At 45.5% G+C, this 15,070-nt stretch overlaps 1 protein-coding gene across 9 annotated transcripts in view; it reads left to right on the top strand.

Moving 5' to 3' along the window:
* Positions 1–4,456: 4,456 nt before the first annotated feature.
* ATG16L2 (autophagy related 16 like 2) overlaps positions 4,457–15,070 on the top strand; it is a 36,203-nt gene continuing 25,589 nt past the window's right edge. For all 9 annotated transcript variants that reach the window (XM_027848022.1, XM_027848015.1, XM_027848014.1 and 6 more), the window contains exons 1-2: positions 4,457–4,593; positions 13,567–13,660. In XM_027848022.1, coding sequence (XP_027703823.1) covers positions 4,461–4,593; positions 13,567–13,660 — 227 coding nt within the window. In that variant the 5' untranslated portion in view covers positions 4,457–4,460. The remainder of the gene's footprint in view (positions 4,594–13,566; positions 13,661–15,070) is intronic.

Genomic DNA, 15,070 nt, shown 5'->3' with positions numbered 1-15,070 from the left:
TGTTTTCTCCCCTATTAGGTTATGACCTCCTTCAGAGCAGGATGCTCCTTCAGAGCATTTTTCTTTTATAACCCCATCAATTAACACAATGCCTGCCACTTGTGAGTGCTTTGTAAATGCTTGTTGACTTGACTTCCTTACATTCATGTGCCTCAATTTGTTCAACTATCCTTCAGCTTTCTGGTATTTTTTAAAGGTATCACAAGAAGTTTGGCTGTCATTATTTTTATGTATTTTCATCCTTTTTATTTGTCATTGAATATTTCTGGGGTACATGACCAGTACTTGGATTATTGAGCCAGAGGGCTACAGTAATTTGGTGACTGTCTTGCAAAATTCCAAATTGTTTTTTCAGAAAGGTTAGGCCAATTCACAGCTAGCTCTATTACAGCAGGTCTGTTTTCTTACAACTCCTCTAGCACTGACATTTCAATCCTTTGTCATCTTTGCCAATCTGATGTGTGTAACTCGTTTTAATTAGAATTTCTCTTCTTCTTCTTCTTCTTCTTGTCTCTTATTATAATTACCTCTATTTTCATATTCTCTTATTATTATTTGGAACATTTTTCAAATAGCCTATGATTCTTATTTTGAAAATGGTTCATATTGCATGATCACTTATCTATTGGGGGAATGGGTTTTGACCTTATATACTATATCCTATATAGCTTCAAGGACAGATTTTTATTAGAGATAATTGATAGAAAATTTTTCTCACCCTCTTTCCCACTGTTCCAACATTATGGCCCCACAGGACTTAAGAGCCAATTTATATTTGTCTCATGTCTTTAGCCATGGATTGTCAGCTATGTCCAAAAAAAATCTAGCCTTCTTGTAATGGCCTTTTTGTACTTAGCTAGACTGGGCCTCAGAAAGCACACAAAACATGTTGTCATGACCATGTCCCCAGACTTTCCATCATGGTACAATCTACCAGAACAAACAATACTACAGCTATTGCCATTTTACAGATGATGAAACTGAGACTCATAAAAATTGAATGACTTATTCTCTAATTGACAAATAGTCAAAGAGTATGAACAGGCAGTTTTCAGATGAAGAAATTAAAGCTATCTATTGTCATATGAAAAGATGCTCTAAATCACTAGTGATTAGAGAAATGCAAATTAAAACAACTCTGAGGTACCACCTCACATCTATCCAATTGGCTAATATGACAAAAAAGGAAAATGATAAATGTTGGAGAAGATGTGGGAAAATTGGAACAATAACACATTGTTGGTGGAGTTCTGAACTAATCTAACCATTCTGGAAAGCAATTTGGAACTATGCCCAAAGGGCTATAAAAATATGCATACCTTTGATCCAGCAATAGCACTACTAGGTCTGTATCTCAAAGAGATCATGAAAAAGGGTGAAGGACCCACATGTACAAAAATATTTGTAGCAGCTCTTTTTGTGGTGGCCAAGAATTGGAAATTGAAAGAATGTCCATCAATTGGGGAATGGCTGAACAAGTTGTGGTTTATGAATGTAATGGAATACTATTGTGCTATAAGAAACGATGAGCAGGTAGATTTCAGAAAAACCTGGAAAGACTTCCATGAACTGATGCTGAGTGAAGTGAGCAGAACCAGGAGAACCTTGTACACAGTAACAGCCACATTGTCCGATGATTAACTTTGATAGACTTAGCTGTTCTCAGCAACACAGTGATCTAAGACAATTTCCAAAGACTTGTGATGGAGAATGCTGTCCACATCCAGAGGAAGAACTATGGAGTCTGAATGCAGATGAAAGCATATTATTTTCTCTCTTTTTTTTCTTCCTCATGGTTTTTCCCTTTTGTTCTGATTCTTTTTTCACAACATGACTAATATGGAAATATGTTTAATATGATTGTACATGCATAGCTTATATCAGATTGCATGCCGTTTTGGAGAGGGGGAAGGAGAGAGAGAAAAAAATTTGGAACTCAAAATCTTATAAAAGTGAATGTTGAAAACTATCTTTACATGTAATTGGAAAAATAAAATACTATTAAGCAGGAAAAAATAAATTTAATGACTTGCCCATGGTCGCACTGCTAATTAGTGTCAGAGGCAAGATTGAAATGTATGCCTCCCTGACTCTAAGTCCAGCTCTCCATCACTCTATCCACTATGCTCCACTGCCTTTCTTGAAGCAATACTTGTGAGAGCCTTGTGCAAACTTGTGCAGGGATTGAGTCATTCAGAAAAATAAGAACAATGCAACAGTGGCCATCCCATGGAGCATATATGGAACCCTGGCTACTTCTAGTAACACCTGTTCTGGCTGGAGCCTAGGGACAAGTGCTCTGAACCAAAGGACTCGGCACTTTGGGATGATAAAAGCCAGTCCTGAGTGGTTCCTTGGTCTCTAGGAGGATAGCAAGCTGCATCAAAGAGGATTGGCCACAGAAACAGGAAGAGCTACCCACTCAATAGACTTTAAAGGTCCACCCTGTATATATGCCTCTCCCTCCTTCAGCTCTTCAGAACTTGTGGCAAAAAAAACTTACTCTTTCTTTCTCTTAGGGGTTTCCCATGAAAGGTGGAGGAGGGGCACCCTAGCAGAAATGGCAGACTGCTCACCTATGCTGGCCAACAGAGTGCTGGCTTAAGTGAGCCTGAGATTGAATTTCAAAGCCCTGACATCTCTTCTGTGTTTCTTTCCCTGAGCAGAGGTGACTGAACAGAGATCTGGAGATGGAAGTCTCCAGCCTGGGAGGCAACGTCATGCGTTAGAGCACTTGGAAGCTCTTGGGCTCCTCAGGCAGCACCATCTGAACTATGAGGGGTGGCCTTACAGGTACTCCAGTTTCTTGGGGGAGATACCACAGATAGGAGGAGGCTCCCAACTCTTCCTTGACTTGGCTTTCCAGGAGACATGAACTCTGAGGGAGATAATGTAGAGTGGAGCTGTCCTGCTAAAAATGTTTCATGTTTTGGTGTTAAAGTTTAGGCCTCCCCAGTCGTAAGTTACTGCTGCTGGGTTAAGTCATTGTTAATACATGCTTGTGAGTCCTTTGCATTAAGCATTTCTTTTGGGTAGAAGAAATAAATAGCCTTTGTATTCCTCCTTTTTGGGAAGATCTTACACATGAGTCCAACCTCATCTTTGGGTTGAGTCAGAAAGAGCCACAGTTTTAGGAAAAGAGCCTGACCCAGGCTTCCCAGGACTCTGGACTGAACTCCTACTCTTGTGGCAAATAATTCTTTCTTTCTCTGAAAAGCAGAGGCGGGGCACTCCAGCAGAAATGGAAGACAGCTGCTGGGTATGGCTTCAGAGGTGGGGTTCCTTCAGCGGGAAGGGAAGACAGAGAGCTCCTCATCCTGCTAAAGCCCCCAAGCATGCTGAGTGTAGTTACCACAACAATAATAAAAACAGCTGACCCAAGCATGTGAAGATGGAATGGGTGAATGAGGACAGTTTGTCCCAGTAGCCATGAAGGCAGGCACTGTGGAGTGCTTAGAGCTTGGTCAGACATAGAAGATGCCAAGGTCATCCACCTGTCAGTCATCCTGACAGGTTGGAGGAGACAGTGAGGCTGACAACTTTGTGCAGCTCTGTCGAATTTAAATCCAATTGATGAGCAAGATGTTGTTGGTCCTCTTCAAAAACTAAGGACGCACAACAAACAACAATAGAAAACAGTATGGCAATAGGATGGTGTAGTGGATGGTGCCTTGGGCTTGGAGTCAAGAAGACCTGAATTCAAATCCAACCTTGGACACTTGCTAGCTGTGTGACCCTGGGCAAGTCACTTAACTTCTTTTGCCTCAGTTTCTTCACAGCTGAAGAGTGGGAATAATAATAGCACCTACTTCCCAGGGTTGTTGTGAGGATTACGAAACAAGCTTTGTAAAACTTATACATAAATGTTAGCTTTTTTTTTCCCCCAAACCCACGGGGGTTTGAATCTCTGCTCTACCTTGGGCACTTTGTGTGATCTCGGGCAAGTCAGCTAACTTCTCTGATTTGAAGTCTTCTCACATGCAAAATGAGGGAGGAAGACTATGGGACATTTGAGGCCCCTTCCTACTCTATCAGCCTATAGACTTTGGCAACATTCTGGTGTGGGAGCTATAGGGTTAAACATAAGCCTGCACAGCCTCTCGAAGGTGAGGACTATACTATCTCAAGAGTAGGTAGAACCTACTCCAGAGCCGCACTAGCGGGGACGGCCCTGCCCGGCAGGCCTGTCGTTTTTGAAGGGAGAAGGGTGGATAGCGATGAACGATGAACGTCTGTGGTCGGACTCTCTCTTCCCCCCCCGCAGCTGTGGGCTCTTGCCATCTTCCTGCACCCCTTCCCCCCGCCTTCCGAAGGATGGAACATTCCGAGGCTTTCCCCATTCCCGAGGCCCCGCCTCTCTGGTGACGCCACTAGGAGTTCCCCGCGCAGGTCCCGCCCCCGTCCTCAGGCCTTGGGCCGGCGAAGCTTTTGTGCCCGGTGGGCGGGCGGAGGGAGCCGCCATGCCAGGACCCGGGGCTCTCGCCCCAGGCTCGCCGCCTGCCGCTTCTTGCCGCTGGAAGCTGCACATCATTCGCCAGCTGCAGCAGCGAGACCGGAGGCAGAAGGCTCTGTTCTTGGACCTGGTGGAGGCTTGTGAGTGGCAGCCCTGGGGGGGGGGGGGGGGGGGGGGGTAGGGAGGAGCCGAGTAGGGGCATCAGCGTTGGGACAGGGCGGTAAACAGACCAGGAGGTCCCTGGAGATTGGAGGGGGCCGCTGGGGTGGAACTGGGAGTCAGGAAGAAAGGCCTGGGGCGACAGATAAGCATGACCCTGGAGGCGAGTGGGGGCACTCACTCAGTGGGTCACTACAGTGACAGAGATGCCTCTGCAGAGAAAGGCTATGGGGTGGGCAGATGTCAGCTCCGGAATTCTCGTCCTGAAGAAAGCAAAGACTTAGGAGCAGGACGAGGAAGTACCTCCTACCCTAATGGCACAGGTTGGGATCCTAGGAGGAGGGACAGTCGTGTATTCCTAGGGAATTTCGGTGGGACAGAAAGGTGTTTTTTAGGAGGGTTGGGAGAAAGAGGAACCTTTTATACGAAGAGGGAGTGATCCCAGAAATTCTGAACCTGCGGATGAAAAGGGAGGGATTTGAGATTTGAGAAGAGGAAAGGAGATCTGGTCCAGGAAAAGGGGACGTCCTTATAGAATAGATTTCTGGATTTGGAGGGGAGGCTGGGTGTAAACAGAGAGTTGGCCTCAGGAATAGAGAGGGCCAGAGGGAAACTGGTAGAAATGGGGTTTAGAGAACTTATATGGGAGAGGAAGGGAGATCCGTATTCCGGTAGAGTCCCTGGGGTGGGGCGGTGGCGCTGTGGTTTGGGTTAGAGTCTGTGGGCAAAGGGAGGAAAACATTGTGGAAGAGGTGACCTCAGGAAAGAATGTATGACCTGAGGGGGACTTGGTTGTCCTGGATGGTTAGGGTTAGCAGACTTGGAGGGAGGAGCAGACAGGTGAAGGTGGGTGTGGTAAAATGACCCTTTAAGAATGCCAAGCTCTGAAGCTGAAATGCGTGAAAAAGCAGACTTCATCCCCACCCCATCCCCAAGGAGGTCAGAGATAGCCCAGCCACCTTATTCCCTTTGAGGGTAGAGGAACTAGGAAAAGAAGACTAGATTAGTTCTAGAGACCAAAAGGTGTCAGAGTTCCAGTGTTTGGGGGTCCCAGTGCACCTTTTTCCCCTTAGGGCTGAAACTCTGGATTTGAGGACTAAGCCACCTTGGAAAGAGGGGAGTCTGAGCCTTCAAAGCGTAGTTCAAGCACCACCTAGTTCAGGAAGACCAAACTTGATTTTTCCCTTCTCTGCTATCCTCCAGACTTGTCTAAGCCCCACAATCTCACTCCTGATTATAGGAGTATCTTGGATCTTTGGCCTTCCTCCTGTCACATCCAGAGGTCCCTGAGGGCAAGGCATGTTTATTCTTTTCGGACCAGATGCTCCATGAGAATAGGAGCTGTGTATCAGTTATCCAACATATCAGATATGAGGCCAGAGAGGCTGTCACAGGTTCAGATTCTGACCAAGTCAGTGGTTTTTAGACAAAAACCCCTGATCTCAGCTCCGAGCTGTCTTTATTGTTTCCCAACTCAGCCCTGCCCTCCCTAGCTTCCCTGCCTCCCCCTCTCCACCTTAAAAGACAAGCTAAGAAAATGTAGATTTCTTAGTATGGCCCTATCACTGTAGACACAATTTTTAGTCCATGTCCTTGGTCCTATGACCAGTATATATATTAGGTAAATGCTTGTTGGTTGATACAGGCAGAATCATAACTAGGAATAGCACCTGGGACAAAATACACAATGTGTGTGCATATGGGGTGGGGGTGGGGGGCAGAGGCAGATCTTGTTCTGGGGGACTATGTTTTGTTTAGCATCCTAGAGATTTAGTGGCCTTCTTCTTGGCTGGACATGATATGGAGAAGCATATCCTCCATCTCCCATCCCCAGCATCTTGGTCCCTTGCCCTGGAGGGCCCAGGTCCCTGAAAAGCCTCTTCTCTGTGTATAGATCATAATTAGGGGACCATTTTCTAGCCTTCTGCTTAGCTAGCCCCTGGTTTCCAAGAAGCTAGGCTTCCTCTCTGCCCAAGAATGATGTTCTGACAGTCCTCTGAAGTGTCTGCTCTCAACAAGAGCTCCCAAGTTCAGGGCAGTACTCTTTGTCCCTATCCTTTTGTCTGTAGGACTTCCATTTTAGCACCTGGACAAAAACCTGGTTTGCCTACCCATGCTGCAGCTCTGGTACAGGGTGAGGGATGGTGGGGGTGGTGGTGGTGGTGGTAGTGATATGGTGGTTAAGACTCTAACCTCTGGTCAGGACGAATGCTGGTTTTTTTGCTTTGTAATGTGTCAGTCATCTCCAAAGATTTCATTTAGTCTACTGAACATGTGTCTAATAATCCAGTTTCAGCTCTTAACCGTTATTTTGTATCCATGGAGATGAAAGTCTAAAGTCTGTCCCCTGGCCCTCCTGCTGCTGCCTTTTGCCCTCAGTGGGACCTGATGTCACACACTCTGCCTCCCCTCCCCCAAAGCTTTAGAAACACCTCTTCCTGAGACCTTAGCTTTGCTCCTTGCACAACAAGAAAGAAACACATTCTTCCTATTTGAGCCCAGGTCAGGTTCTTCTGCCTTTTGGTGACTTTGGGGAAGCTTCTGGGACCTCTCACCTGACCTCTAGGCATTATCTTGCACAGCTCCTAGCCTGCTGATGGGCTCTCCTGGTCTCCTGGACTCTGTGGCAAGCCCTGGGTTCCCACAACTAGAGGAGAGTTCAGATGTGATGGGCTCCATAGTGGGCTCCGTGATGAGCTCAGGGATCTCAGCAGGAGAGGCTGAAGCTGTGGGGACCTAGGTGGCAGCTCCAGAGTAATACCAGTGACTCCCATTTCTATAGCTCTAGGGATTACAAAGCTCCTTCCCCATACTAACTCTCTGAAGTTGTTGATGCAAAGATTATTATCCCTTATTTTACAGAGGAGAAAATTGAGACTCAAGAGATTTAAGCACTTGCCTGTGGATTGGAGCTGACACTCAAAAAAGCAGGTCTTTTGACTGCAACTCCAAGGAATTTTCTATTATACTGTATTGCCTCACGACCCCATCTCCCTAGCTGAGAGTTCTTATAATGAGTTTTGTGTTGACTCCCACCTCCAGGCAGGTTCTTGTACTCTTCCCTCTAACAGGCCCCTACCAGGTTCTCAAAGATGCCCATGGTCTTGTTCTCCATACTTTTCAGAGAGTTTGCTTCAAAGAGTGGGACAGGGTAAAGAACTCCAGATTTAGAGCAAGAGGCCCTAGATTCCAACCCTAATTCTACTTGAATGACCTTGGGCAAATCACATTACCTCTCTGGGCCTCAATTTCCTAATCTGTAAAACGAGGGCATTGGGCTAGATGTCCTCTGAGGTCCTCTCTTATGATCTGGACTGATGTGCCAAGAGGTGTTGAAGGACAGCAGTGGAGTGGTAGGAATAGCTCGTCTTTTGAGTCAGAAGAGACCTGGATTGAAGGTCCAGCTTTGACACTTTTGAGCTGCCTGAGCTTCAGTTTCTCCATATGTCAAGTAGGGGTAACAACAGTGATAACATCTACCTCACATAATTGTTGTGAGTCAAGTACTTTATACACCTTAAAATGCTTTCTATTAAAATGGGAGCTCCTATTATTTCTATCATGAGCAACATTATTGTTATTATGCAGAGGGCTTGAGGAAGCATTCTCTTATTCCTACCTTCCTGGGAACATGAATGAATGAATGAATGAATGAATGAATGAATGAATGAATGAATGAATGATTGAATGAATGAATGAAAAACGCTTTATTAAGAACAGCAGTCTGATGGAGGAGACACTTCTGGAAGAACTGTCATGATGGCAGCCCAAGAGCAGTTCAAACTTGTATTAATTGATGATAGAGTTCCTAGAAAAAATTACATTTGTGAAACATCACTTAACTGGTGAATTTGAGAAGAGGTATGTAGCCATCTTGGGTGCTGAGGTCCGTGCTCTCATGTTCTGTACTAACAGAGATCCTATTAAACTCAATGTGTGGTATACAGCTGGCTGAGAGAAATTTGGTGGTCTGAGAGGTAGTTATTACATCCAAGCTCATTTATGCTGTTTGATGGAACATCAAGAGTTACTTACAAGAATGTGCCTAATTGGCAAAGGGATCTGGTATGAGTATGTGAAAATATCCCTATAGTGCTGTGCGGCAACAAAGTGGATATTAAGGACAGAAAAGTCAAGGCAAAGTCAGTTGTCCTCCTTAGGAAGAAGACTCTAGTACCATGACATTTCAGCCAAAAGTAACTACAACTTTGGGAAGCCCTTTCTTTGGCTTGCTTTTGTTGTGGTTCAGTCATGTCCAACTCTTTGTGACCCTATTTGCAGTTTTCTTGGCAAAGATGCTGGAGTGGTTTGCCATTTTATTCTCTGGGTCATGCAGATGAGGAAACTGAGGCAGGGATAAATGGTTTGCTTAGGGTCACACAGCTAGTGAGTGTCTGAGGCCGGATTTGAACTCAGGGAGTTTGTTGCCATGCCTGCCCTTGTCCCTGCAGAGGTTGTCTTGGACCCAGCACAGTATGAGCAGGACTTCCTGATAAAGATGATGATTGATCTGTAAGGGAGTGAAGTTGGAGCCCAGCATCACAGGTCTAGTTTTATAGGCAATGGTCCTGTGATGTCGGCGGTGTAGCATTTGCCACTTGATTATATAGCTGAGCAGAACATGTGCTTAATCTTGGAGAGGCAGAAGGAAATGACTAGACTTGGAATAGATGGGGCAGTTTAAGAATAGATAAATAATTCATATTTTGGACCTGCAGATGTAGCTGTTTTGGACTGCAGTTATGTCCCCTTGAGTTTCAAATATAAGACTATCCCAATATTCCTATTTCTTTTTTGTTTAGATCATAAGAAAGTTGTATATTTAAAATACAAGGGAGCTCTTATCTCTTGTTTACAATAAGCATTTTAAAACCTGTTTTGTTTGGTCTTGGTAGATATATACCATGTTATTATTTAAGTGGTCTTCACATTTTTATGACTAGTTATTTTTTTTTTTTCAGCCAAAGACAAGGTTTATTAGAACATCCGTCATATTGGGCAGACTCTTAAGGAGTCTGAACATTAGTGAGCTTTTGGCTAGATTTTAAGAATCTGAGTCGTGACTAGATTTTAAGAATCTGAGCACCTTAATGGAGACAAGATGGACCTTATATACAGAAAAACTGTGGGAGGGATCTAGGAGTGGCCAAATAGTCTTGGGTGGGGGGGAATGGACTGTGAGGTAATAGTATGCCAGGGACCTGGACCATGTGGCCAAGGGAGAATGGAGCCTCGATAGGATTAAGGGTGGGAAGTGGACATAGGGAGGTAAGACAATGGAAGGCTAAACTAGGTTAAGGGTAACAGAGAATTGAGAGATTGGGTGTAGCCCCAATGAAAGGCCAGTTGATGAGATTATAGCTTCAGGCAAATGCCAGAGATTTGGCCTTGTGGGAAAGTCCAGGGTTTTTCCTTTCTGGGGTCCAGATCCCATCCTCGTCATTCCTCCCTCAAACAAATGGTACCCAAGTTCTTTTAGGGTAAGGGGCGAAGGTCTTGGCTTCTGAAACTGCTTCCTGCTGGCAAGGGGCGTAGAGCTGTCCCTGCCTCGAGGGTGTCCCAAAGAGGAGGTTGACTGGAACCGAGCACAGACTGCATCCAGGGAGTGATGGGGGGACATTGGCTGGTACCCACTATTTGCTATCAGTTGTAGGTGAATGGCCTGTAGTCTGGAAGACACAAATCTGACAGAGAAGACTGCAGGGCCCAGACATGACAAGATAAAACATCCTTAGCTCTGTTTGGATTCAGATAATTCAGTTTTCCAACCATGCAGTATCAAATCCACCTCATAGCCAAACTCAGAAAAAGCCAGGTGGGTAACATTCCTTTTCACAATGGGGAAACTGAGCCAGGAGGATGCCATCTTAGACTGAGGCTAAAATTGTCCTCTCGCCTTTTCCGATGCTGACTTCCCACCAGTATCACATTATCTGAGTAGCTTGTGGCAATTTCTCTCAGATGGTAGATTATTGATTATTGATGGATTATGATCCATCAGACAACTCAAAATAAAATCCTAGGAGCTTTTACCTCAAACAACAAGTTTCATTAATCACAGCTTAGGAAAAATTTTTTTTCCAGGATTTACATCTCGAACTTAAATTTGTCCTAGTGTAAAAAGCCAATCATTAGAGATTTCTATATACTTGCAAATTCTCAGCAAGCCATATATAACCCAAACAAGCTTTTTGGCTAGTTTACACTTTAAAACAATAACCAACAATAGCCAAATTATTTTAGCGGTAACCAAATTATGAAAAGTTGCTTGACATAACTGATACAAAAGTTTACCAATTTGAAACTTGAAACAAACTCATTACCAATCAGGTGACTTCAATTTTGTTAAATTCATTTCCAAATTACTTTACACAGAGAATCAACATCTCATCATTAACAGTTAACTACATTAACAGTAAAACTATAGCTGCTGTCCCTCCTCCCTCCTTCCTTTCCCCAGGTGGGGGAGGACGAAATCAAAGGTGAGGGGGAAAGGGTGAAACTCTCTTCTCCTATGAGAGGGGTTAACATACCCTCTTGACTCAAGAGAAGGGAGTGACCAGGTTGTACAGAGGTGTTTCAAAACTCCTTAATGATCTATCACAAAACCTCCAGAATCTCCCAAGATGTTTTTAGCTGTTCTAACTTTTGCCTGTAACTTCCATGAAGGAGAATTCAGGAGTGTAGAGGGAAGGCAGTAAGTAAACCTCAGGGAACCAAAAAAGCAACTGCAATTTTCCCCACTTCCCTCTCGCCGAGAGAATTGACAGAATTGGTCATACACTTCCAGATAGGACAAGGGCGGATGTCCTTGTCCTCTATGCTGCGGAAGGTTTCCCCAGGTCCATGGCCTCGAACTGAACCACTGGATGGAGAGCCTGAGAGCATCAGGCCGAGTGCAAGACAGCCTCGTAACTTGGTGTTTGGAGAGCAACCCCAACTTCAGAGCAAGAAGTGGGCGGCGGGAGGCTTACATACCTTCTAGTCTTGGCTGGAGAAGTACTTGGGGTTAGGCAGTTTTCCCGCATGGTCCATCAAAATGATGAGGTTTAGGAGTTTGGGGTGCTGGGATCCCAAAATCACAACACGTGGGTCCTGCCTGAAAGAATTTGACCCAAGCCTTCTTTCAGCCAAAGACAAGGTTTATTAGAACATCCATCATATTAGGCAGACTCTTAAGAAGTCTGAACATTAGTGAGCTATTGGCTAGATTTTAAGAATCTGAGCCATGACTAGTTATTCTTTTTTTTTGACTAGGCAGTGGGGTTAAGTGACTTGCCCAGGGTCACACAGCTAGTAAGTGTTATGTGTCTGAGGCCAGATTTGAACTCAGGTCCTCCTGACTCTAGGGCCAGTGCTCTATCCACTGCACCCCCTAACTGCCCCCATGACTAGTTATTTTAAAAATATTTCAAACATATCAGTTAAGATACATTTGGGTCATACATTTTACAAAGTAAAGATAGGGACTGAACAAGTTAAAACCTTTGTGCTGCACAACTTGGTAATAAAGTTAAAATGTGTGAGTCTATATAATTCAGGTAGTTAAGCTAGCCATTTTCACACTAGCTAAGCAGAGCACCAAGGTGGCTTGTGGAAGAAGGGTAAGGTTGAAGAATGAAATAATCACATGAGGATTTTACATTTTTCCTGTGTGTGAGCTGTCAGTAGAAAAATCGAATGCAGCTTTTTAAAGACTATTATGTTTAACATACATGGAATGGTGACCATGCTTTAAAAGAGTGGCTTGGAGTGATTATGGAAGTAAGCTAGACTTTGTTAACTTTAACTTTGATAAGCTTTAAAGCCCCTGTAGGCAAAGTGTTCCTGTTGGGAAGGAAATATATCAAGACAAAAATCAGTAGAGAGAAAATGGTCCATTTTCAGTGATATCAGTCTCAATTGAAGCCTTGGAATGAGTTCTGTATTTTGGGTTCTATAATAAAAGTGAAGCATTTGATTAAAAAAAAAAAGTACTTAGTATAGACTTTCAAAAGAGTCTTCCTGAGACCATGTCATGACTTTCACTTTCTATAGAAAGTTACTCTAATGGGGAGGAGGGGATGTCAGGCTACAGATCCAGGGAAATGGAGGAAGAGATAGCCTTGTCCTTAAGGACCCCTTAGTCTTCAGGGAGAGATACGCAAAGTCTTTGGCATGAGTGGAAGAAGGTCAATATTCTTCTAGAACTGAGACCTAGAAAAGAAGAGAGGATATGACTAGCAACTAGGCAGGCAAAATGTCAGACTTGGTGACTGGTACCTTGGATAAGTATGGTGAGGGTGGAGAGGAGGCAGCCAGGAGGCATGGAGAATTTGTAGATGAGCAAAGGTAGTTGTGGCCAATCAGGAAAAGCTGCCTGGAGGAGGTGGGTGCTGTGCTTGGTTCTAAAGGAAGAGAAGGGGATGCAGGATGGATAGACCTCACTCTGGCTTGGCCTCTCGGCTTTCCACATTCTAGAGGAAACAATGTTGAAAGAGGAAGTGTGGGGAATTGAGGCCTCCCCTGTACCCCCCTCCAGGCCCAATCCAGCTGCTAGACTGTCTCAGTACCTATAATTCTCAGGGGTTCCTACTTCCTTATTAGGAAAGGAAATAATATTGGACCTGTTTGTCCTCTTCTGAATCTTTCTAGGTCTTGGGGTAGGAGGACCAGTTTCAGATCTTCTCTTTGGAGCCCACAAAGGCAGAGCAGGGGTTTATAGGCCACCCACTTTTTGGAGGGGGAGAAAAGATACAGATTATGGCTGATAAATATGGAAGGATGAAAGAGACCCAGGCCCGTGGTTCTCCAGAAGGGTGGATGCCATCTCGGCTCCTTCTCTGGCACCGGGTGTCTAGTGCTGGGAATAGAGCTTAGTGGAGGTGTCAGACACAGTGAGGGCTGGGTGGCTATGGAGTCTCCCTGGCCAAACCCCTCTTTACCTATCTCTGCTTTTTCCATCCTCTCCCCAGACCACAGACTCTTAGAGAAATCAGACCTGTTGGCCCATTTCACAGAAAAGCTGCCACCTGAGCCTCCCAATGAACTTGTTCACCTCCCTTCACGGTAAGAGAGAGGGTCAAGGGGAGGACAGAGGGACGTAGGGAATGGCATGAGGGAAACACTGTGAGCAAGGGCGTACAGGGCAGGGTTGGCTTTAAAGGAAAGGAATCTTAATGGGCAAGGAGAGCCCATGGCAGTGGAGATGATAATGACCATGGGCAGGGGGTTCGGAGAGTGAGGAGGGAGGCCTGAGGCAAGAGGTTCTAAGGGGAAAGGGGGGCTGGGCATGGTGCCCAACCACAGGCCCATACAATGGTCGCCCTGTGCATTTGCCCTGGTTAATTCTCTTCCTGGCACCTCATTGCCCCAGAGGCCACACCAGCTTCCCTCCTCCCAGGAACAATCAGGCCTTTCTCCCTTGCGCCCCCACCCCCCCAATTCCCCAAGCCAGAGATGACTCTGAGGCCTGGTGCCTGAGACCTTCCACTGGGCTGGTTGTTCCTGTGCCTTCCCCTCCTATTCATTTAGCAGACATTAACTGACTCTCTGCCTCGTGCCAGACGTGCCCAATCCCTCCAGCTGTCTGTGGATCTGTCCCCCTGCCTGTCTTTCTTCCTCCCTCTCTCCCTCCCTGGCTTCTTCAGTCTTTCTTCCTGTCTGTCTTCCTCTCTTCTTCCTTCTGTCTTTTCCCTTCCCTCCTCCTTCCTATGCTTTCTTTGTCCTCCTCCCTCACCCTTGTCAGTCCCTATCCCTCTCTCTTGACTGTCTGTCTTCCTTTCTTCTTTCCTCTTCTCATGGGTTAGATGGGACCTCATATAACAGATTCGGAGCCTGAGGCTCAGGGCCCATAGATAGTAAGAAGCAGAATTCAGGAATCTGAACCAGGGCCTCTGATTCCAAATTCACCACTTCTCTACCATGTTGTCTGTCTCCATCCCTCCTTTCCTCTGTTTGGCTTCCTCTTCCCACCCTCCCAACCTTTTGTTGATTTGAAGGTGGGAGGATATAGGGTTGGGAGGACCAGTTCTGGCCCCTGTGTTTCCAGAAAGGAGCATGGGAGAGATGAGATCATCCAATCCATCACATACTTGTAGGTCTTTAACGACAAGTGAAGGGAGGGTGGGATGCCACATGACCCTCCCAGGCAGGGCAGAGGGGAAGGGAGGGAGAGGGTATAGGGGCCTGGGTCATACTGCAAGTCAGGCTCATACATTCCCTGGGTTAAGTGAGGGAACCCAGGTCACAGATAACCCAAATATTCTTCATTTGACTTTGGCGTGCATGGTTTATACTTCAGTGGGAATGTAGGGGAGTGTGTTTGACATCCTGGGGATTCACCATGTTTCAGAGAAGAGACTAAAGTCAGACAATGAAGCCCCAGCTGAGGAGGGGAGGAGAAGAAAACCTCTCCTTTCCCCCTCCAACTTTCATCTGCATCCTGTTCCCTGGTCTGTGCTGGCTGTGAAAAGTATC

This window comes from Vombatus ursinus, unplaced genomic scaffold (genome assembly GCF_900497805.2).
Source record: "Vombatus ursinus unplaced genomic scaffold, bare-nosed wombat genome assembly UNPS02005659.1, whole genome shotgun sequence".
NCBI lineage: Eukaryota > Metazoa > Chordata > Mammalia > Diprotodontia > Vombatidae > Vombatus > Vombatus ursinus.
The sequence above is the reverse complement of the archived record's forward strand: the minus strand, read 5'-3'. Positions and strand labels throughout refer to the sequence as shown.